We start from the raw sequence: 24,566 nt of genomic DNA on the forward strand, positions 1-24,566 counted from the left end.
TCATAACACTTACTAACAACTGAAATTATTCTATTTTATTTTCCTAATGTATTATCTATTCTCCCTATTAAAATATACACTCCAAGAAAGCAAGAACCTTATCTGTTTTGTTCACTGCTGTAATCCTAGTGCTTAGCACTGTGCCAGACACAGTGCAGAGGTAAGAGGTAGACCAGGTTACTGCTTTCAGGAAGATGCCTACTAGGGGAGAGAGGCCACATAAAAGAGGAACTAAATTGCATTTTATGGTCTTATTTACCTTTGTATCTCCCACACCTAGAGAGGCCATAAACAACTAAGAAAGCAGGAAATGACCTTTCCTTTAACATCAGGAACAAGACAAGGATGTCCACTCTCACCACTATTATTCAACATTGTTTTGGAAGTCCTAGCCACGGCAATCAGAGAAAAAAAAGAAATAAAAGGAATACAAATTGGAAAAGAAGAAGTAAAACTGTCACTGTTTGCAGATGACATGATACTATACATACAGAATCCTAAAGATGCCACCAGAAAACTACTAGAGCTAATCAATGAATTTGGAAAAGTTGCAGGATACAACATTAATGCACAGAAATCTCTTACATTCCTATACACTAATGATGAAAAATCTGAAAGAGAAATTAAGGAAACACTCCCATTTACCATTGCAACAAAAAGAATAAAATACCTAGGAATAAACCTACCTAGGGAGACAAAAGACCTGTATGCAGAAAACTATAAGACACTGTTGAAAGAAATTAAAGATGATACCAACAGATGGAGAGATATACCATGTTCTTGGATTGGAAGAATCAATATTGTGAAAATGACTATACTACCTAAAGCAATCTATAGATTCAATGCAATCCCTATCCAACTACCAATGGCATTTTTATGTAACTAGAACAAAAAATCTTAAAATTTGTATGGAGACACAAAAGACCCTGAATAGCCAAAGCAGTCTTGAGGGAAAAAAATGGAGCTGGAGGAATCAGACTCCCTGACTTCAGACTATACTACAAAGCTAAAGTAATCAAGACAATATGGTACTGGCACAAAAACAGAAACATAGATCAATGGAAAAAGATAGAAAGCCCAGAGATAAACCCACACACCTATGGTCAACTAATCTATGACAAAGGAGGCAAGGATATACAATGGAGAAAAGACAGTCTCTTCAATAAGTGGTGCTGGGAAAACTGGACAGCTACATATAAAAGAATGAAATTAGAACACTCCCTAACACCATACACAAAAATAAACTCAAAATGGTTTAGAGACCTAAATGTAAGACCAGACACTATAAAACTCTTAGAGGAAAACATAGGAAGAACACTCTTTGACATAAATCACAGCAAGATCTTTTTTGATCCACCTCCTAGAGTAATGGAAATAAAAACAAAAATAAACAAATGGAACCTAATGAAATTTCAAAGCTTTTGCACAGCAAAGGAAACCATAAACAAGACGAAAAGACAACCCTCAGAATGGGAGAAAATATTTGCAAATGAATCAACGGACAAAGGATTAATCTCCAAAATATATAAACAGCTCATGCAGCTCAGTATTAAAAAAACAAACAACCCAATCCAAAAATAGGCAGAAGACCTAAATAGACATCTCTCCAGAGAAGACATACAGATGGCTAAGAAGCACATGAAAAGCTGCTCAACATCACTAATTATTAGAGAAATGCAACTCAGAACTGCAATGAGGTATCACCTCACACCAGTTAGAATGGGCATCATCAGAAAATGTACAAACAACAAATGCTGGAGAGGGCGTGGAGAAAAGGGAACCCTCTTGCCCTGTTGGTGGGAATGTAAATTGATACAGCCACTATGGAGAACAGTATGGAGGTTCCTTAAAAAACTAAAAATAGAACTACCATACGATCCAGCAATCCCACTACTGGGCATATACCCAGAGAAAACCATAATTCAAAAAGACACATGCACCCCAATGTTCATTGCAGCACTATTTACAATAGCCAGGTCATGGAAGTAACCTAAATGCCCATCAACAGACAAATGGATAAAGAAGATGTGATACATATATACAATGGAATATTACTCAGCCATAAAAAGGAACGAAATTGGGTCATTTGTTGAGACGTGGATGGATCTAGAGACTGTCATACAGAGTGAAGTCAGAAAGAGAAAAACAAATATCGTATATTAACACATATACGTAGAATCTAGAAAAATGGTACAGGTGAACCAGTTTGCAGGGCAGAAATTGAGACACAGATGTAGAGAACAAACGTATGGACATCAAGGAGGTAAAGCCGCGGGGTGGTGGTGGTGGTGGTGTGATGAATTGGAAGATTGGGATTGACATGTATACACTGATGTGTATAAAACTGATGACTAATAAGAACCTGCTGTATAAAAAATAAATTTTAAAAAAAGCAGGAAATGACCAAAAATCATAATATGGAGTTTTAGAGGAAGGAGTTATGTTCCTATGATGGGTGAAATCCAAAAAAGCTTCCTGAAGGCGGTAACATGTAGGAAAAGCTAACAGTTAAGGAGCTAACCCTGGTGGCTCTCGCTTCAGACATCCTGGGGTTTGTGTCTTAGCTCGGTCTCTGTGTTACTTTCACCTCTCTAAGCCCTCATCAGTAAAACAAATGTACTTAGAGCGCTCTTAGGAAGACTGAGATAAGATACGTAAAGGTGTTTTAATCGGTGCCCAGCCCACAGTAAGCATTCTATAAATGTAAACTGTCATTATCACTATTGTTACTGATCAAAGCGTGCTGACCTTACCAGCAGCTAGTGCCTGACCACAGCTCTGTGGAGCAATGGAAAACTTCCTAATACCCTGAGTAGAAAGGCACGACACCACAAAGCGGCCGGATCTGGCTCCACGTTCCAGCATCAAGGACTCTCAGCCTCAGCCAACTGTTTCCCAAATCGCGGAAGAAGTACCGGGCCACTCTAGCAACGTTGTCGTCCAGCTCTCGGTGGTGCGAGGCCTTGCGCTTGCGCAGTGGGTGGGCGGCGGGCGCGGGCCGGTCTGGCGGGCGAGGCGCGGCTGCGCGCTGGGAGATGCGGCCGGTTGGCCCCTATCTTCGCAGGTAACCGCGCGCGGGCCGGTGACAGGGAGGAGCCCATCACGCCTCGGGCTCGGGCTGGGGAGGCCGCCTTCGCAGTCGCCAGGTCTTGGGTCCTCTACGGACCCTGTCAGCTGGGGCTTCTCGGTTCCTGAAGTGAGATCGGGGCGCGCTCGGGCGGCCCACTCAGAGTCCCATCCTGGACCGCGTCCTACCCCAGAGAGCGGACGAGGTGGCGGCGAAGCCTCGGTAGGACCGCCTTGGGCCTCACGCCGATCTCCCTGCCTGAATAAGCCGGATCCCAGCGCATCCCAGGGGAGCTCTTGAAGAGGGAAGGAGCCCCAGTTTATGTTTACGAATTTAGCCCTCTCTAGTTTCGAGGTTAGAATAGAGGGTTCATCCCCAGGTTCTGGCTTTTGATTGCTAACTTCAGGGACAGGGGTCAGTACCTCACAGAGCAGCCTATTTTCATTTTGGAGCGGACTAAGATCTTCCTCACAGAACTTTCATCGTCTGGTGTTACTCAGAGGGACGTTAAACCATTCCCAATTTGGAAGACAGCTGCCATCTACCCTCTCACACCCTTCTTTTGGGTTTATGCTTCCATGATCTTACACCTGGTCCTTAGGTGGCCTTCCATTTAAGGCCAGTCATTCTGGTCATTCTCTTCTGGATTCACTCCTATTTTCCAGAGTCTCCCAAAACTGGGTTCCTAAAATACATTTGTAAGTAACACAGTTCTCAAGTCAGACAGACTTGAATTCTAATCCAGGGCTCTGCCAACTCAAGTATGTGACTTTGGGTAAGTCCCTTAACTTTTCTAAGCCTCCGTTTTCTCATCTGAAAATGGGGATAATCATATGTATCTCCAGGTAGTTGTGCGGATGAAAGGTGAAGAACATGACATACTTAGAATGCTACCTGGCACATAGTAAAGCACTCAATTGATGTCAATTACTTTTTGAACAGAGAATTCCCAAAAGAAGCAGAATTTTCTTAAAGTCAAATGCAAAACATAATAATAGCAATAAAACATTTTGATATAATCAAATTGATGGAACAATTTGATATAATCATTTTGGAAAGCAATGGTAATATATGTCAGGAGCTTCAGAAATCTCAGTTACTTCATTTCACAAATGCACATCTGAAAATTTTCTCTGGGAATTAATGATAATGCAGAAAATATGCAGAAAGATGGTAATTATAGCATTATTTATAAAAGTGAAAACATTTAAACATTTTTTAGTGGAAAATTTTAACATACACAAAAGTAGAATAGGTAAGTGAACCCCCATGTATTCATCATCCAGCTTCAACAATGATCAATAGTTTGCCTATCTTGTTTTTGTGAAAAATTTTAAACCTACGAAATGTCTGAAAATAGAACAGTTGAATAAACTGGGGTACATTTATTTAGAGTGCTATTAAGCTTTTAAAATAAGACAGAATTGTATTATAAAATAATACAGAATATATAGTATTATCACAACTATGACAATTCAAAAACTAATATCTAACCTGTGTAGAAAAAAAAAGCAAGGAAGTACAGTAAAATATTAGCTAGTTTCCCTTTGGTGGTGGGACTGTGGATGATTTCCTCCCCTTCTATTTTTACATATTTAACAAATATTTCCTAAAAATCATGTATTGTTATAACAAACAATGAACAAACAAAATCTAAAAATATTGCATCTGAACTAAGGACAGTAGAATATGCCAGAGCAGGTTCACTGTTATAGAGACTAAAGATGCTTTGACTTTCCTTGATCTATTTTTGCAGCCTACGTTTACCTGAGCATTCTTTTTCTTTTTTTTTTTTGCGGTACGCGGGCCTCCCACTGCTGTGGTCTCTCCCATTGCGGAGCACAGGCTCCGGACGCGCAGGCTCAGCGGCCATGGCTCATGGGCCCAGCTGCTCCGCGGCATGTGGGATCTTCCCGGACCGGGGCACGAACCCGTGTCCCCTGCATCGGCAGGTGGACTCTCAACCACTGCGCCACCAGGGAAGCCCTACCTGAGCATTTTTGTCTGCCACCCTGTGCTAGTGCTTCATATTGAGCTCATATGGTCAGCTAACACATCCAGATCTTTAATCAGGCATCCTCTATGTGTAAGTGATTGGACTTTGAAATTTTATTCCCCTTATTTTGACTAGTGTTTCCCCTCAGGATAGAGCAAGATTTCTGGTGATAGGATGGCTCTTTCCCATTTCTTCTTTTCTTCGTCCTGAGCAGGCATCTATCTCATACCTCATGCATTTACACACTTCCTTGAACAACCACTTTGAACAACTCAAGTGAGATAGTTTTATTACAATATTTTTCTTGCTCAAATAGATTATAATGAGATCTGACCAAAAATCTATTCTGCTTTTGTTTGATGAACTAGATCCACTTTTTAAATTGACATAGTACATTTAAAAACAGTTAAGGGAGGGGTCACCTTACAAGAAACTGTGTAAATGCATTTTATTTCAAATTAGCTTGTGAAGAAACTTTGTTTCCTAGGTATGCAAAGAAGCCTTTTCACACAGATGTCCTTAGAGATAATATGGATGAGTCCGGAGTTCTCCTCTGGGTGAAAGCAGAACCCTTTATAGTGGGCGCCTTGCAGGTCCCCCCTCCATCCAAGTTCAGTCTTCACTATCTCAGGAAGATATCCACCTATGTGCGAACCCGGGCCACAGAGGGAGGTTACCCACGCCTGTCCTGGTCTACATGGAGGCACATTGCGTGTGGAAAGCTGCAGTTGGCTAAGGATCTGGCATGGCTTTACTTTGAAATATTTGATAGTCTTGCAGTGAAGACACCGAAGGAGCGCCTGGAATGGTCTGAAATTCTGTCCAACTGCATGTCTGAGGATGAAGTCGAAAAGCAAAGAAATCAGGTATGGATTTATGTGTACATGTATGTGTGTTTAATTACTTTGGGAAATAAACTATTTAAAATTTTTGTACTAGCTGTACAGTGTGCAGTTTAAGGTTTTAATGACCATGTGATGCCAAAGCACCATTTAAGTTTTAGCAGTTCCAGTTTGGCAATATTTAGTGAGTTAGTCCTTACTTAGCAATCCTTATTCACTTATTTTTAAAGCAGTAATGTTATAGAAACCCTGTAATTGGAAGAGAAATATTTTCATTGACATTAAAACTATTGAGGTACATGAGTGCTTATGAACTGCTGACATGTTACGGTCCGAGCACCTGACTCTTTTTAAGTGAGCGTCTGCTATATGCTGAGATTCAAAGATGATTAGAACAGCAGCTCTGACCTCATGGAGCTCATAGACTAGTAGGTGAAGCTGGTGTGTAAAAAAGTGCTATTTAATAGACATTCCTCCAAAGGAGACATACAGATGACTAACAGGCACATGAAAAGATGCTCAACATCACTAATTATTAGAGAAGTGCAAATCAAAACCACACTGAACTCTACTCAGTACTCTGTAATGACCTATATGGGAAAAGAATCTAAAAAAGAGTGGATATATGTATATGTATAACTGATTCACTCTGTTATACAGCAGAAACTAACACAACAGTGTAAATCAACTATGCTCCAATAAAAAAGAAACCCACATTGAGGTATTACCTCACACTGTTCAGAATGGCTATCATCAAAAAGCCTACAAATAATAAATGCTGGAGAGGGTGTAGAGAAGAGGTTACCCTCCTACACTGCTGGTGGGAATGTAAATTGGTGCAGCCACTATGGAAAAAAGTATGGAGGTTCCTTAAAAAACTAAAAATAAAGCTACCATATGATCCTGCAATCCTACTCCTGGGCATATATCCAAAGAAAATTCTAATTTGAAAAGATGCATATGCACCCCAGTGTTCACAGCAGCATGTTTACAATAGCCAAGGCATGGAAGCAGCCTGAGTGTCCATTAATAGATGAATGGGTAAAGAAGATGTGATATATTTTGATATATATATATATATATGTGTGTGTGTGTGTGTGTGTGTGTATGTATATATACAATGGAATATTACTTAGCCATAAAAAAGAATGAAATAATGCCATTTGCAGCAACATGGATGGACCTAGAGATTATCATACTAAGTGAAGTAAGACAGAGAAAGACAAATATTATATGATATCACTTATATGTGGATCTAAAAAATAGTACAAATGAACTTATTTACAAAACCGAAACAGACTCACAGACATAGAAAACAAACTTGTGGTTACCAAAGGGGAAGAGGGGGAGTGATAATTTAGGAGTATGGGGTTAACAGATGCAAACTACCATATATAAAATAGATAAGCAACAAGGATCTGCTGTGTAGCACAGGGAACTATATTCAATATCTTGTAATACACTATAATGGAAAAGAATCAAAAAAAGAATATAAATATATAACATATGTATATATGTATAACCAAATCACTTTGCTGTACACCTAAAGCTAACACAATATTGTAAATCGACTATAGTTTAAAAAGTGCTGTTTAATAGTATGGAATGTGCAATAAAAGTACGCATAAAGTACAGAAATAGAATAGAGAAGAGAATGATTAATTCTGGTGATAAGGAAAGACTTCACAGAGAAAGTATATTAATCAGGGTAGGCTATTACAGTAACAGGTGATCCCAGCATTTTAGTGGCTTGGTGCAATAACAGTTTATTTCTTATTCATGTGGCAGTCCAACATAGGGCATCTGGTTGGATGAGTCTCTAGGCTGCTGTCATCTAAGCAATGACTCAGGGATCTAGGCATCTTCTGTCTTTTGGAGCCACTATTATACTAGGTTAAAAACAAACAAAAATGAAATTTCAGTGGCTTACAGTAACTAAGGTTTATTTCTTGCTTATTTTACATTTAGGCTGCACCTTAGCTATGGCTCTTTTCCAGGCTGTGGCTCTATGTGTCTGCCCATTTGGAGACTCAGGGTGAAGAAACCGCTTCTATGTAGGTCATGTCTATTCTTGGGATAGAAGGGAAGAGCAACAGAGCAGGAGAAAAGTCTTGATGCCTCTTAAAACTTTTGCTCAGATGTGACATAAACTACAACCACTTTTGTTCCATTGGCCAAAAGCTTTGTCACATGTCCATGCCTGAAATTAATAAGATGGGAGGTAAACTACCTCACAGGAGGCAGGGAAATCCCATGGCCATGGGAAGGGCCGTGTAAGCCTCTTGGAGGATGAGGAAGTGAACAATTGCAAATAAAATACAGTTTGCCACAGCCATTCCCACTAGGGCCTGAGTCCTTCACTTCCATTTCTTTGGGAAAGTTTTTGGGAGGCTTAAAAGCAGTGTATGTAAACCCACCCACCCACATTCCATTGACTAACCCAGTTATACCATATGCAACTTCAAAGGAGGCTGGGAAATGCCATCTAATTGTGTGATCAGGAAGGAAAGGCATTTAGTTAGCATCTAGCCAGTCTCTACCACATGGTATAATATCTAAACAAGGGTTTGGAGATTGAAAAAAAAGTTTGGCAAGCAACCAGGAGGAGAAGGGCATTATAGTTTTCATTAATTAAACATTTATTGAGTACCTACTATGTGCTAGGTACAGTAGTGGGTGCTGTGGATACAGAGATGAATAAAACCTTCAAGAAGCTCCACTTTTTTTGAGTGCTTACTATGTACTAGTTTCTATGCTAGTTACTAGGAATATAAAAGCGAAAGAGAGAAAGATCTTACAGTCTCATGGAGAGGCAGGTATATGAAGGAATAATGATAATATAACAAATAATTGTTAAATGGAAGTATGTATAAAATCAGGGAATTACGTTGAGTGAAAAAAGTCAATCCCAAGAGGTGACATACTATATGATTCCATTTATGTAACATTCTTGAAATGACAAAATTATGGAGATAGAGAACAGATAAGTGGTTAGGGGCTAAAGAAGGGGTGAGGTAGGGTGGGAAGTGGAGCCACTAGTATAATAGTGGCTTCAAAAGACAGAAGATGCCTAGATCCCTGAGTCATTGCTTAGATGACAGCAGCCTAGAGACTCATCCAACCAGATGCCCTGTGTTGGATTGCCACGTGAATAAAAGGCTATACATAAAAGGGCAACATGAAGGAACCTTGCGTGGATGGAAGTGTTCTGTACCCTGACTGCATCCGTGTCAATACCCTGGCTGTGCTGTTGTATGATAGTTTTGCAAGATGGGAAACTGGATAAAAAGTACATGGGATCTCTCTGTTCTTGCATGTGAAACTGCAGTTACCTCAAAAAGTTTAATTAAGCAAGTAAAAATTTTTTTAAATATATAGATTCATGAGGTTCCACATTGACAGCTGATTGAATTGGTAGGTTTAGGTGATCCTGAGAATCCATATTTTTAAGTTCTCTAGGCATACTGATTTTTAGCCATGTTGGGAATCAGGGTGAATATAGCTGTAGACCCAGATGTATTACTTCACTTTTTTGCCTCTCTTGTATGTGTATGGGAATAGGTATATGAGGATAATCATGAGCTTCAAATCCTGAGCTTCAAACCACACCCTTCTTCAAATAAGAAATGACTTAACATCTGTCAGACCAGTAGTATTTTTTTTAAGTCAAACACCCTTTTTAAGAATTTGATGAGAACCTGAGGCCTACTCCCCACAAAATGCATATACACCAAAAAATTGCATACAATTTCAGGTGTTGCACTGATATCCTGAACTTTCTTGATAAGTCTGTGATCAGGTTAAACTAACCTCTGTGTCTTGATTAAATTTCCTTCTTCCTTTCTTTCATCTATTTGTTTATTCAGATTACTGTTTTTTTTTATTGTAATTGTAAACTTCTGGAATAATATACTTTAAAAAAGTATGTACTTCATCCTTTCCAATTCATCAGTTTTGGGAGAGAATGACTATGGCCATAGATGCTACATAGCTTTCTGAGAAAGTAAGTGACTCCAGTTTAATTAGTTTTAGAAACTCCTACATCTGGGTATCAGAGACATACATATCCAATGCTAGCAACGTTTCCACATTTGTTTTCTTAGGATCAGCACACTGTTGTGAATTTCTTTTACTATATCTACTTAGTTACTGTATCTAATAGTGGTTGATGTTGTTTTAAGACATGTGTTCATCATTTATTTTCTTCTTGGACAGCTTTCAGTGGACACCCTACAGTTTCTGCTCTTCTTATATATACAACAGTTAAACAAGGTCTCCCTGAGGACATCTTTGATTGGAGAAGAGTGGCCTAGTCCCAGACACAGATCTCAGTCTCCTGACCTGACTGAAAAATCCAGTTGTCATAATAAGGTACTATTTAAATTATGATCTCTTTCTCTGAAAGGGACAATTTGTGAGGGAGACAGTTTGCCTTCATTAAAAATTACTTTGAATTGCTTATATAAGCCAGAGATTTGTTGGCTTGATTTGTTTTGTTTTGTTTTTGCTTTCTTTTCCTAATTATAAAACGAAATCAATATGTGCAATCTTAATCAAGATAGAGAAGTGATTTCAGTTCCTGCAACGACACAAAAATCACTTAGATAATTTTCAGGCAAATCGTTCACTCTACTCTTACTAGCATTCCCATTTTTGCAAATGTTAATGAATTTGATTTCACATGATTGTAGGCAACTCAGTTAACTTCTCTAGCTTGGCTTCTTTTCTCTAAATGGAGATGATAATGCCTATTTCTGAATGGCTGTGAGAATTCAGTAATACATAGCATGAGACTTGTTGCATCGTAAGCACCAGTATATGGTGACTTTAGTTTGTGCTATAGCATGACCTCTCCCAGCAACTGATTGGACCAGGGATGGACACTTGACTAGAATAACCCATTCCTAGGTATGTATTTGAAATTGGTCTGATTTGAAATGATGATCTGGTCCAATCAGTACCCCAGGGATTGAAGAAATTACCCAGTTGGTGATAGGTATTTGCTGGTAGCTCATGTGGCATTAGGACCAGAATAGCTACCACATCCGTGAGTGACCTGGAGTTATGAGGGATTAGCAACTCTGAGATAAAGAAGAGAATGGAACAGACATGCAGAGAGACCTGAGAGAGAACCAGGTTCAAGATGGCTTTCCAGTTCCAGTTCTGATGAGGTTTCCCTGTACTTCAGTTTGGGAGATGATTGTATGTCCCTACAGTAGAATCTCCCTTCACTTGAATTATCTTGTATTCCCCATTCCAGTGAAAGTTACCACCAGCCACCCATGCTTTCTCTATCACCACCCATACCTAGTTAGTTGTCAAGTCTTACTGATTCTGCCTTCAAAATAACTCTTTAAAATTTTGTCCTTTTTTTGGGAATTCCCTGGCAGTCCAGTGGTTAGAACTCGGTGCTCTCATTGCCGGGGGCCTGGGTTCGATCCCTGGTCAGGGAACTAAGATCCTGCAAGCCTCGAGGTGCAGCCAAAATAAAATTTATCCTTTTTCTTCCTCTGTATAGGCCCTAATGTCATTTTTTTTTTTTGCTTTGATTTCTATAATTAGATCCTACTTGGTCACCCTGCTTTCAATCTATAGCCCACCTACTACACTGGACTTTCTAAAATACAGATCCTTTGTATCCATCTCCTGTCAGAACTCCATCAGTGAATTCTCATTGTCATTGTTGTTTTCATCTTGTACTGTTTGGAGCCTTCTTAGGCCTACTTACCGTGGGGGAGGGAGATGCAGCAAGAGGGAGGAAGAGCAGGTGAGGCTGTGGACAGCTCTGCTTTGAAATGTTCTTTGGCGTCCAAATGAGAGTTTATTAAAAAGAAAAATGGTATAGCTATTTACAAAATAGTTTATTTTGTCTCTGGCACACAAAATAAAGTCCAGATATCTTAGTATTTCATACAGAGCCTTTTGTGACTGGTCCCTGCCTACCATTTTACCTTTACCTGCCACTTCCCAGCATGCTCCCTACACCCCACCCAGAACTTCCATTTCTCTGAACACAGCAGGTGATTTTACTCCTATGGGCCTTTGGTTGCTGTTCCCTAGGCCTAGAATGCTTTTTTCCCTGCTCTGTTTGCATAACTACCAGCGTCAATCAAGAATCTATTCAAACAGCGCTCCACTAAGATTTGTTTTCCCCAAATGGAGTTCTTTGTTCTTCTCATGCTCATAGAACATCTTACAGATCTCTGCTATAGGTCTCATCCCACTGTGTTATAGTTATTTGTTTATATTGTCATTTCACTACATAGTTGTTGAATTCCTTGAGGACAGGAACTATGTCTTATTTAGTTTGCATAATTCATCACTTAACACTGCTCATATCACATATCTGTCAAATGAATAAGCCAAGTTATTGGTACATCTGCCAACTCAAAGCTTATTCCCAAGGTTATAACTTCTCTTTTCTTTTTTTAATTTATTTATTTTATTTATATTTATTTTTGGCTGCGTTGGGTCTCGTCGCTGCACGTGGGCTTTCTCTAGTTGCAGCGAGCGGGGCTACTTTTCATTGCTGTGCGCAGGCTTCTCATTGTGGTGGCTTCTCTTGTCGCGGAGCACAGGCTCTAGGCACACGGGCTTCAGTAGTTGCAGCACGCAGGCTCAGTAATTGTGGCTCACGGGCTCTAGAGTGCAGGCTCAGTAGTTGTGGTGCACGGGCTTAGTTGCTCCGCGGCATGTGGGATCTTCCTGGACCAGGGCTCGAACCCGTGTCCCCTGCATTGGCAGGCGGATTCTTAACCACTGTGCCACCAGAGAAGCCCCCAAGGTTATAACTTCTCTTAAATCTGGTTACTGTAAGAGCAGTTGCCTTGTTTCATTAGATTTTGAAATTCCTTCTGTAATTTGAGAAGGTAATTTTTTAAAAAAACCTAGTGCTTCATGAAATGAATGTCTGAGGCGGTTATTTTTATGTTTGATCTGAAACTTTTAGAATATTTAATACTAGCTGTGTGACCTTGGGCAAGTTTCTGAACCTTTTTGTATCTCCATTTCTTCATCTGTAGAATGGGCACGGTTATAGCATCTATCCTAAGACTGTTGCTAGTTATAAATATGTTAAAGTTTGTATAACAGTGCTTGGCACACACTGAGGGTTAGCTACTAGTATTACTTTTGAATTATCTAAGGTAGAGAGAGAATCTGTTTATACCTATTACGTGCACAGAAAATCTTTATAAGGTTTATATAGCCACTTTAAATGCTTTTGGGAGGATGAGGCAAAGTATAAATACAAAATAATTAAAATATAAAAGTCTCAGGTCTTACTGTTCTGTTGAAACAATGAGTTTCAATCTCATTGATCTGTTAAAAGTGCTTTCTTTTGGTATTTTTTAGAACTGGAATGATTACAGTCACCAAGCTTTTGTCTGTGATCATCTGTCAGATCTCCTTGAACTGCTTGTAGATCCAGAACAACTCACTGCATCATTTCATTCGACCCACAGTAGTCTAGTCTCTCGAGAAGCTGTTGTAGCACTCAGCTTTCTTATTGAAGGTACAGTGAGTGGAGCCAGGAAGATATATCCACTTTATGAACTTGCACTGTGGCAACCACTACATGCAGAAAGTGGCTTCTCAAAGACCTCTAAGGCCTTTTCTTTCTACAAGCTGGAAGCCTGGTTGAGAGCCTCTTTAACTGGGAATCCATTTGGTATATCTGCTTGCCTCAAGTCTGGGAAGAAATTGGCTTGGGCTCACCAAGGTATTTATTAATATTTTAATCTATATTAAATTGAATTGACAGGTTAAGGAACCTAGTGTTTTCTGGTATATTAATGATCACACGTCTTTTGTGGAAGACCTAAAAAATATTGCTACTATAAAACAGAAAAAGGGAACGTCTCTTTTGTATATGACTTCTTCTCAAGGCTGCAACAGTTTGAGAGAGTTGATTCATTAGTCCAGGTTGTTTTGGTTGCAGTTAGTAGAAACTCCAACTTCGGTTGGTCCTTTTTCTTTGCTCTGCTCTTCTCTTTTCGGACTCTTTTCCCCCTCTCACTCTCACATGCTCATTTACTTGAAGCTTTCCTATTTTCTAGGCACCCTACCAGAAACTGGCCATTCCATAGTTACAACCTCATAGAATTGGTGTAAAGATGAGATTCTTTTTTAGCTACACAGACACAAGCAGACTAGCTATTTCTAAATTGGAAATTTAAATTCATAATAGAGAGAATTACGCTTTGGTTGCAAATGTATCTATTCCTGATAGTCCAGGGATGGCTAGAGGGATAGGTTCAGGTACTGTATGACTTCTTTGGGCCCAGATATAAGTTTTAAGAGAAGAAGGGCCCAGATAGAAGTTTAAAGAGAAGTAGGTATCTGTACTAAGGCCAAGCAAAATTAATGGGAAAAAACTAGAATATACCTCCACAATCTCTGAGTTTCAAAGGTAAAGAAAAAAATAGGTTCCGTGCAAATGTAAAAAAAAAAATCAGTTTCATATCAAATGTTTATAATTCTGAAAACCAGAAAATGGTTGAGCAACATCTACAGTGACCCAAGTATTATATATGCAACCAAGCTATTGCTCTAGCATGAGCTCAGATTCTCAGATATGTAAGGCTCCTACAAATATACAGGAGATACTACATAATTCTTGATGTTGGTAAAAGAATATAAGTAAGTTTTTAAACGTTGTTAAGGTAGGCACTGGAGGAAAAAGGACATCTGACCTTTTAGGATTATACCAAAACATATTAGATAGTAGGATTACAAATAATTTTTATCTTGTTTTACTACTAGTATTTAAAATTTTCTTCAGGAGCCATATATTACTTTTCTAATAAAAGGAAACAATAAGAATTGTTTTAAAAGAAGAACAGCGTACTATGTGACCTCTCCACATTTGGCCAATTTTCTTTACAAGGGTATCCTGATGGTTTTCTGGGAAGTACAGTCTGAGAAGGCAATGATGTAATGGTGGGACTGTGTTAGGAGGGCAGCCTGCACAGATTTCTTGAGGGGTGAGTTTGTGAGTTAAGGCACCACGTTCAAGAGGAAGATGTGCTCTCAGTAATGATCCTGGGAGTAAAGACGTGAACCCAAATACAGTTCATGGAATGATGTGGTGAGTAACTTAGGAGGGGTTCAGAATTAGTATTATGGCAATTTAAAGAGATTATTTAAGAGTTGGGATGATAAATTAAGGCTGGTTGGAGAAGATACTATTTGAGTTGGGCCAGCTCTGCCACTTACTAGCCATATGGCCTTAGGCACATTACTTAAGTTAAAGGGTAGGCATGAAAAAATCTTAGATCTATAGGCAATGTTGAATGGATTATAGGTTTAACCTTTTTTTAAAAAACAAAAAAATTTGAAATATTGCAAATATACAGAAAAGCACAGAGAATAATATAGCATACCCAACACCCAAATCTAACATTTTTTTAAACCTCACACGGGTCTAATTTTAGACATGTATACATGTAGACATGTGTAACCTCGTATGGTTGATTGTTTTTCTTTGAAACAATCTCATTTATTTATATTTTTCTTAAATAGTTGAAGGGACGACCAAAAGAGCTAAGATTGCTTGTAATACTCATGTGGCCCCTAAGATGCACCGCCTGGTGGTGATGAGCCAGGTTTACAAGCAGACATTGGCCAAGAGCTCAGATACTCTGGTGGGGGCACATGTAAAGATTCATCGTTGCAACGAGACTTTTGTATATCTGCTGTCTCCCTTACGGTAAGCAAGGGTGTTTTGATGTTGTGACGTTTTCTTTGGACCAGGATTTGTCCTTTTATTTGCCATCAGAATAATATTGTAGTCAGATATTTTTCATCGTATTCTTATTCAGAGAAATTTACCTCATTTTCCAGATCTGTGACAATTGAGAAGTGCAGGAATAGCACCTTCATCCTGGGCCCTGTACAGACTGCTCTTCATCTCCACAGCTGTGACAATGTTAAAGTCATTGCTGTTTGCCATCGTCTGTCCATCTCTTCTACAACAGGTTGCATCTTTCACATTCTGACGCCTACACGCCCACTTATTCTCTCTGGGAACCAGAGAGTAACTTTTGCCCCCTTTCATACCCATTACCCAATGCTGGAGGACCACATGGCCAGGACTGGCCTTGCTACAGTGCCTAACTATTGGGATAATCCCATGATTGTGTGCAGAGACAACAGCAGCACAAGTGTCTTCCGACTCTTAGCACCATGTGAATTCTATGTGTTTATTATTCCCTTTGAAATGGAAGGGGACACAACAGAGATACCTGGGGGTCTTCCATCTGCATATCAGAAAGCACTGGGCCAAAGAGAAAAAAAGATACAGACCTGGCAGAAAACTGTGAAGGAGGCTCGTTTGACAAAGTGAGTATTTTCTAAAAGTAGTAATTTGTCTTATGTAAAACTCCATGGGAAAGCAAGTGAACCTGCACGTGTTTATAATTGTGCTAAAGAAATCAAAAAGACATAGTGTGTCTTTCACTAAGGTCAGTATCCCAGGCACAGTTTGGTTGGGGGATGGGAGCAAGTGGATACTCAAGTATTAGATTCCTTTCTTTTAAGTAGCTTAAGTTTAACTGGCAGATATAAGACTTAAATGAATGAAAAATCATATATAAGGTCAATCATAAATGGATTGGTTTTAGTTTTTAATTTACTTCTCTGCACTATACTAGTGGTTCTCAAACTGCATTGTGCATCAGGATCATCCAAAGAGCTCGTTGAAAATACAGGTTTCCTGGCTCCACCACTCCACAGGCAGACGTGCAAGGGTGGACTCCTAATGCTGGTCCATGGACTAATGCCAGTTTTTGTCAGAATTTTCCTAATCCATGGTAAAATGTGAAAAATAAGTACAGTGTTTTAAAATAATGCTAAATTTAGTCAATTTAGAATACTGTCTTTTATTCTAAAATTACTTTTTACTTTGGGGGTACTAAAATATTTTATTTTTAATAACATGCTTATGATAGTAGATGGTTATAGTTTATTATGTCCACCACAAAATTTTATTTCAAGCGTTTTGATCTTTGAACTCTAGAAGCCAGGGACACGCTATATATAAACCATATATAAAGATTCAGAAAACATCAGTGTGGGTGATCAGAGATTTATGGAGAAAATAGAATTTGTGCTGGACCTTGAAAAATGAGCAGAGTTTGGAGAAGAAGTGAGGGTTGGGCAGCATACTTTTAACAGCACTAGAGGAGCAGATGTGGAAGCAGAAGCAGACTTCAGGTATCCTGGAAATCAGTTGCTGAAACAAGATTCTGGTTATGGATAATGATATTTAAACTTGGATGGGTAGATTGAGCCAGATTATGTAGAATCTTGAATATCAGGCAATAAAGGTTAGATTTAAGTGGAATTAACTAATAGGAGCCATAAAAGGGTTTTGAACAATGGAATGAAAGCCATTTCATTTATTCAGGAACATTTATAGAATGCCTACAATATGCAAACCACTTTATCAGATGCTATGGCAGATTAAAAAATGTGATTGGCACATATGGAAATCCTCTACTTAGATCTGAAAGAGGGAAGCCAGGGTGATATTACAATATTCTAGACTAAGAAACTGGACTAGAGTGGAGATGAAGGGGGTGGAGACCAGAAATACTTTGACAGGAGGCTAGACTTGGTGCAAGATTTTGTAAAAAAGACAAGAAAATTAACGATGACTCCAAAAATTGGAGCCCAGTTTAGAAACATTTGATCAGTTTTCTTCTGGACAGAATAGCATGTACAACTTAAAAGTAGTGGATGTTCAGAATAAGTAATTATTGTCTATACAAGTATTTTGGGATTTAATTAAATTTTATTTGTTAGAGAGATTAGGAGAGGAAACATAGTACTGAAAGATGGAGGGGTGCTTCTTCTACAGCATTGTCCATTTGGGAGCTGGAGCTAGTTTGAGAAAAGGGTATCAAGTTCTTTTGGAGGATGTTTACATGAAATGTCCTATATTCTGATAATGTCTTGGTCCTTGAGACTTAGAAAAACTATTACTTTAATAATTGGATTCCATTTGCTTGGTATCAGTCTTTTTGTTTGTTGTTGTTTCTTCTGGTTGTCATTATCTTGGAAAATTAGCCATTCTAAAAATATTTCTATTTCTGATGATCCAGAACTGTGATTTGATGTGTAAGTAAAAATGCTTATTTTAATTAGATCTCTTGGTTTTATTAGATGTTAAAATTAGTGTTCTTTGGATAGCTGTGTCTATATTGTAGTGGAAAGTACTCTGACTCAGGAATTAGTATAGATCATGCCACTTATTGTGTGACATTGAATGTGTCATCTGACCTGTCTAGCTCTTAGCTATATCATATATAAAGTATATTTTCTACCTGATGAGATTGATATAAAAGTTTAATAAGATAACTTATAGTAACGATATGTGTGTAAGACACTGTAGTGATGTGTGCTGTACTGTGTGTAGTAATGTGAGTGTAAGGCACCCTGCTTAGTGATGAGTTTGTGAGACACATCTTCTGGGTGAGATTGTTCACCCACAATATCTGAGACCTGCCCTGTTAGAATTAGCTTCATTCTAAGAGAAATTGTTGAAAAAAGACTCGATCCAGCCATGGTATTTTCTGGATGCATTCTTGTGGCATATGGATTAAGGAAGGAAGTATATAATATATAATTACATAGTTGCATTTAGATTCTTTAAAACAGTTGCTACCTGCCAAAAATATAAACATCAATAACAGTCACAACTCATGCTTTACCTGGGAATCCACTGTAGTAATACTGCTGTTATCTGTTACAAACATTCCACCTGGTTTGTATCTCATGGATTGAGCCACCAGGATACTAATACTACAGCTCAGTCATTCTCAATTTAGCAGAATAGTGCTGATGACCATAATAATAGGTAATATGTATTGAGCACTTACTATGTGCCAAGTACTGTTCTAAGCACCTTCTATGTATTAATTCATTTATTCTTCCTAATAGTTCCCTATCACAGATGAGGAAACTGAGGAACCGAGAGATTTAAGTAATTTATCCAAAGTCACACAGGAGCCAGGATTCACACCTAGTCAGCCTGGTTCCAGAACCTGGGTTCTTAGTGTCTTTACTGTTTTCTGTGAACTACTGTCATATATAATATAATCATTATACTGATGTGATATAAAAATGGATCATTGGAAGAACGTTCTTTTAAAGCAATTCTGTTGTTTGGATGCTGGTAGTATTTAGATGGCTAGATTTTCTTACACATATGAAAAGCTTATACACATGTGTGGAATCTGGAATGTGGTAAGCATTTAATAAATATTGACTCTGAATCATAGCATGTTCAAATGATGAGATCCATGATAACACTAGAAACCAGCAAGAGCATGCAATTTAACTTTGGGAACATGGGAAGACAGAAGAACTATTGAATAATTTGAAAAGAAACTGCCAACACGATCCTTTTAAAGTGATAAGATGATGTCATTTCCCTGCTCTGTCCCCTCTAATGGGTCCCCATCATACTTGGAATAAAATATAAAACCTTCACAGTACCTACCAGGCCCTCTCTGCTTCATTTTCTGCCATTCTTTTCCTCATTCACTTCCCTCCCACCATACTATAGTGTTACTTAGTCATTGCTGTCCAGCCAAACACCACCAGGAACGTATCTGTAGAATAAAGTTGGATTTTATTACTCATTACAAGGAGGGAGAGAACTAGTTTCATCTCTATAAAAGCGTGTTTAAAATAACTGATAATTGGATTTTGGCTGTTAGGTGATTTGGGGGAGGGGTGTAGGAAGCAAGGTTTTGTTGTGGGTTGGATGCAATCTGGAAGTGAGGGTAATTCTATGATTTGGTATTGTAATAATTTTTATATTAAAGAGGAGGGAATAAAGGGGCTAAAACTATAATTGTAAAGAAACAGCAGTCACTCATTAGCCAGGAAAGGGTGATGCTCGGTCATTTTTGTGGTTTGGACCACAAAATAGTTTTGTTTTTTGTCTGGACCTGAGATATGATTATGGAATGAGTTTTTTTTTTTGCCTTGATCTAGCATTGTCCCATAGTGGCCTTGTCCCCTGTTGGTGTGCTATGGGATTACTTATGTTCAACAGAAGAGCAGCAGGCCAGATCCCAGCTACACCTAGGCCTAGCTGATGGTGCTAAGCTAGCTCCTGGCTGTCAGGAGCTTCTCTTCTCTTGCTTATCCTGAACATGTTAAATATTCTCTCACTTTAGAGCCTTTGCACTTTTTGTTTCCTCTGCCTGGAATGTTCTCCAGATATTTATTTTGCTTAATCCATCACTTCATTCAGATCTCTGCTTACGTGTCATCTTAGGCTTCTGTCCATCCTTTTTCTAAATTAGCATTCCAAATACTCTTGTTTTCCCTACTCTGCTCTATTTTTCTCCAAGGCACTTACAACTACTTAAGTTCATATATATGTTTGTTTTGTTTTTACCTATCTCCCCTACTAGAATATTCAGTCCACAAGAAGCACAGACTACATAGGTCACAATGTGAATGGCACCCTCTAGAATCATGCAGTGCAAACCTGCCCGGACAAAGACCATTTCTCTTCTCTTTACACATTTATCCTCATCAGTCAGAACACTACCCAGCATCACTTGGTCCTCAGTAAATATCTGTTGAGTGAATAACCACAGTAGAACAAAATATATAATTACTGATAAGTTTTTACAAAGAGGGAATTGTATCTGACCAATCTTTTTTTTGGTGGTGGTGGTGGTGGTGATTCAGTGTATAGAACTGGACAGAGCAGTTATTCGGAGAGAACAAATGGATAACTAGAAATAATTTAACATTTATCCCATTAAAGTATTTTATAATCACTTGGAGTAAAATTAATATGAATTAGTATTGCTACATTCTTTTTGCAATTTTAGGGATCAAAGGAAGCAGTTCCAGGTACTTGTGGAAAACAAGTTTTATGAGTGGTTGATTAATACAGGACATCGTCAGCAGCTGGACAGTCTTGTGCCCCCTGCAGCAGGCTCCAAACAAGCAGCAGGATAAGACTTCCTCATCAAAACACTGGTAGGCATTTATAGTGGAGAGCACTTAAAACAAATTCTTTGGGGGACATCTTACAAGCATACCAAAAAACCACATAGAATATTGTTACCAACTATTGCTGATTTTTTCCACCGCTCCCACCAGCATATACAGATTTTTACATACCCATATATACTACATTTTATAGTGAGAAGGTCAAGCAAAATATTCAGGTGGAGCCTATAGAGTTAGGGGCAAATATAATAGCCAAATTTGTCTTTTTTGTCTCTTGCCTGGCACGAGTTAGACCATCCAAAGCTGTTCTGTACTTCCCCATATATGGTTTTAAGTCTTACCCTTTCTGACACATTTTTCCTCTTTCCCATTATTCCACACATAAATCAATTAATAAATTAGCTAATCTTTGTTAATTGTACATATGGGCATTAATAAATTACCAGAATTAGTCCAAATGAAGATTTGAATACTAAACTCTAGGAGACCTACAGATTCAGTAGAAGAGAACATGGATACAGGCAAATTTATTGGAAGTTATTTAATCCAAATACATAGTATTCTTTTTTTTTAATAGAAATTAGCTTATTTTGCTATTTTAAAGTATCTTTAGAGACTAACAATAGAAAAACACAAAGGACATAAATAGGTAGTTCACAGAAAGATACTTACAAACACAAAGATGCTCACTTTCACTTAAAATTAAAGAAATGTAAGATACTATTTTTCATGTATCACACTGGCAAGGATCAAAAACATAGTACACAACACTGATAAGACATTTCAGTTACCTCTGGGGAAAGTGTAAATTTGTGCAACCTTTTTGGAGGATAGTTTGACAAAATCAGAATTAAAAATGCACACATTCTTTGACTTTGCAATTTCACTTCTTAGATTTATCTTACAGATACATTCATGTATGTAAAGATCTGTTTAAAAGAGATGTTCAGAAACTAACACAACATTGTAAAACAACTATACTCCAATAAAAAATAAGTACATACACACATACATATACAAGAGATGTTCATTGCAGCATTGTTTGAAATAGCTGTAGGCTGGAAACCAGCCAAATGCTCCCCATTAGAGGGCAGGTGCCTAATGAACTGATTCATCCATGCCACGGAATGTGTCTTTGAAAGGAATGGAGCACACCCACATGTGCTGATCCTGAATGACCTCTAGGGGGTGATGGTGAAAGCTGGCAGGGGGCATAAAATGTTGCCTCGTGTGTTTGAAAAAAGGAAAGGGATAATCACATATTTTTATGCTAGTTATATGCCTTAAAAATTTCTGAAAGGATATAAAGAAATTGTTAGCAGTGTTTGTCTTTGGGGAATGAGACTGGGTGTCTAGGGTAGGAGAAAACTTACTCTTAATTTTTATTGAGATATTCACATACCATAAACTTCACTTTTTTTTTGTGGTACGCGGGCCTCTCACTGTTGTGGCCTCTCCCGTTGCGGAGCACAGGCTCCGGACACGCAGGCTTAGCGGCCATGGCTCACGGGCCCAGCCGCTCCGCGGCAGGTGGGATCTTCCCGGACCGGGGCACGAACCCGTGTCCCCTGCATCGGCAGGCGGACTCTCAACCACTGCGCCACCAGGGAAGCCCAAAACTTCACTTTTTTAAAGTGAAGAATTCAGCAGCTTTGATTATATTCACAAGTTTGTACAATCATCACCATTTAACAAATCCAGAACATTTTCATCACCCTAAAAATAAAGCCCGTATACATTGACAGTCACTCCCAATTCCTCCAACTCCCCATATCTCCTCTGCCGCCTGGTCCCTGGCAACTTCTAACTTCTACTGTTTGTCGCTTGAGTTGTCAGTTCTGGACATCTCATATAAATGGAATCAAACAATATGTGGCCTTTGTGTCTGCCTTCTTTCACTTAACATAATGTTTTCAAGGTTCATCTATGTTCTAGCATGTGTCAGTACATCATTCCTTTTCATGGTTGGATACTATTCCATTGTACGGATATGCTGCACTTTATTTGTTCATCAGTTGATGGACATTTGAGTTGCTTCCACTTGTTAGCTATTGTGAATAATGCTGCTATATGTACTTTCGTGTACAAATTTTTGTGTAGAGATGTTTTTATTTCTCTTCAGTATACTATGCAGAGTAGTAGAATTGCAAGATAATATGTTTAACTTTTTGAGGAACCGCTGAACTGTTTTCCAAAGCTGCGTAAACTTATTCTTTATTTTTCATATATTGTTTACATTTTCAAAGTGTGTATTACTTTTTATAAAAAAAAGAATTTTATAATATTTAGTTAATAAATACTGAGATTAAGAATTGGAAATCTGATGAAGATTATACAAAGGAAATGGGAACTATAAGAGGATAAAATCTTTAGACTCACAGCCTGCTACTTTATGTCTATATATGAATTTCTTTTCTTCTATTATGAACTAATGTGACCCTCAGAGAAAAGGAATGTAATTAACTTTTAACTTCACATATTTTATCACTCTAAATTATCATCTGACCGATTTATGTGATTTTACGAAAAGGATTTTTTCCTATTTTTACACGGTGATAGAAAGTTAGTTTTTTTGTTTTGTTTTGTTTTTTTCATATTCAGGGCCCTGGAAACAGGAGGATGAATGCAAGATGGTGCACGTGTTGAAACTAAACTGGGAAGGTGCTCTTGCTGCTTAAGAGACTTTGGGGATTTTTCTTCCTATTTAAGACCTTTCCTTAAGTTTCCTTCCAATGTCATTTGCTACTGTTTACATTGAATTTTAGATAAACTTCTATTATATAAACATATAGTTTATAGAATATCAGAAGGCTCATTTTGTGATGCTAAAATGAAAAAGTTGATGAAGGCATTGTATATATGTTAATATTAAAGTGATTAAGAATAGGTTTTATAGTTCTTTGTAACTATTTAAAAGGAAATTACTACTCCTTTTAGAAAAGAATTGGAATGAAAGTATGATTTTTGGAGTATAAATATAACAGGAAAGATTTTATACAAAGATATTTTAGTCCTTAAAGTATGCAACAATTAAACTGTATAAAATCTTTTTCATTTCACTTTCTGCTTCAAATTTTCAATAAACAAACTCTAAAAAGTAATCTTCTCCTTTCAGTAAAAAGATAAAGCTTTACTTTTAATTTTAGAAAAGATTTCCAATGTCATTCTGTGATGTTATATCAAAATAAAGTTTACATTTGATGGGAAAGCTATGTTCTTTAAGATAAAACAGTTACCAGTTTAATGAATCTGATTGCTGATAAACATTGTTTCATATGCTTTTTGGCCATTTAATTAGTAATTATATCTAAAAGCGCTTGATCTCTTATTTCTAAAATGAAAATTAACCCTCAGAATGTGTTTTAATTATAATTGGAGTTTTTATTTTAAACTTCCTTGATGAAATTCAAGCAAGGATAGCATTACCAAATAAAGAAACACTGGAATAATAGAAGTGTCTTTTTGGAAACCGCTATTGTTTAATGAAATTAATGGTATTAATTAGATACTTTCTTTAAAGTTTATAAAGTTCAGAAAACTAAGCATATAACTTAATACTTTGTAATTCAACAGTCTTCATATCAAGGCACATTTGTCATTTTCTGGCTGACCAAAATATATTTTAGGGGCATCCCATTTATAAAAATATTTGCTGGAGGCTTTGTTAAGGGGAAAGATG

The 24,566-nt window shown here is 37.9% G+C and overlaps 1 protein-coding gene across 2 annotated transcripts; it reads left to right on the forward strand.

Annotated features, from left to right (window-relative positions):
• The first annotated feature begins 3,000 nt into the window (after nt 1–3,000).
• On the forward strand, nt 3,001–24,326 carry TBCCD1 (TBCC domain containing 1). 2 transcript variants are annotated; one of them, XM_029215248.1, is made up of 8 exons: nt 3,001–3,064; nt 5,551–5,929; nt 10,121–10,276; nt 13,259–13,625; nt 15,428–15,614; nt 15,749–16,246; nt 20,764–20,914; nt 23,489–24,326. In XM_029215248.1, the coding sequence occupies exons 1-7, from the start codon at nt 3,036–3,038 to the stop codon at nt 20,891–20,893; spliced, it is 1,746 nt and encodes a 581-aa protein (XP_029071081.1). In that variant the 5' UTR covers nt 3,001–3,035; the 3' UTR covers nt 20,894–20,914; nt 23,489–24,326. The 2 variants fall into 2 exon arrangements, with proteins under 2 accessions (XP_029071081.1, XP_029071082.1); XM_029215249.1 differs by having other exon boundaries at nt 10,169–10,276.
• The last annotated feature ends 240 nt before the right edge of the window (nt 24,327–24,566 follow it).

This window comes from Monodon monoceros, unplaced genomic scaffold (genome assembly GCF_005190385.1).
Source record: "Monodon monoceros isolate NGI ecotype Baffin Bay Population unplaced genomic scaffold, NGI_Narwhal_1 Super_Scaffold_11, whole genome shotgun sequence".
In the NCBI taxonomy this organism is placed as follows: domain Eukaryota; kingdom Metazoa; phylum Chordata; class Mammalia; order Artiodactyla; family Monodontidae; genus Monodon; species Monodon monoceros.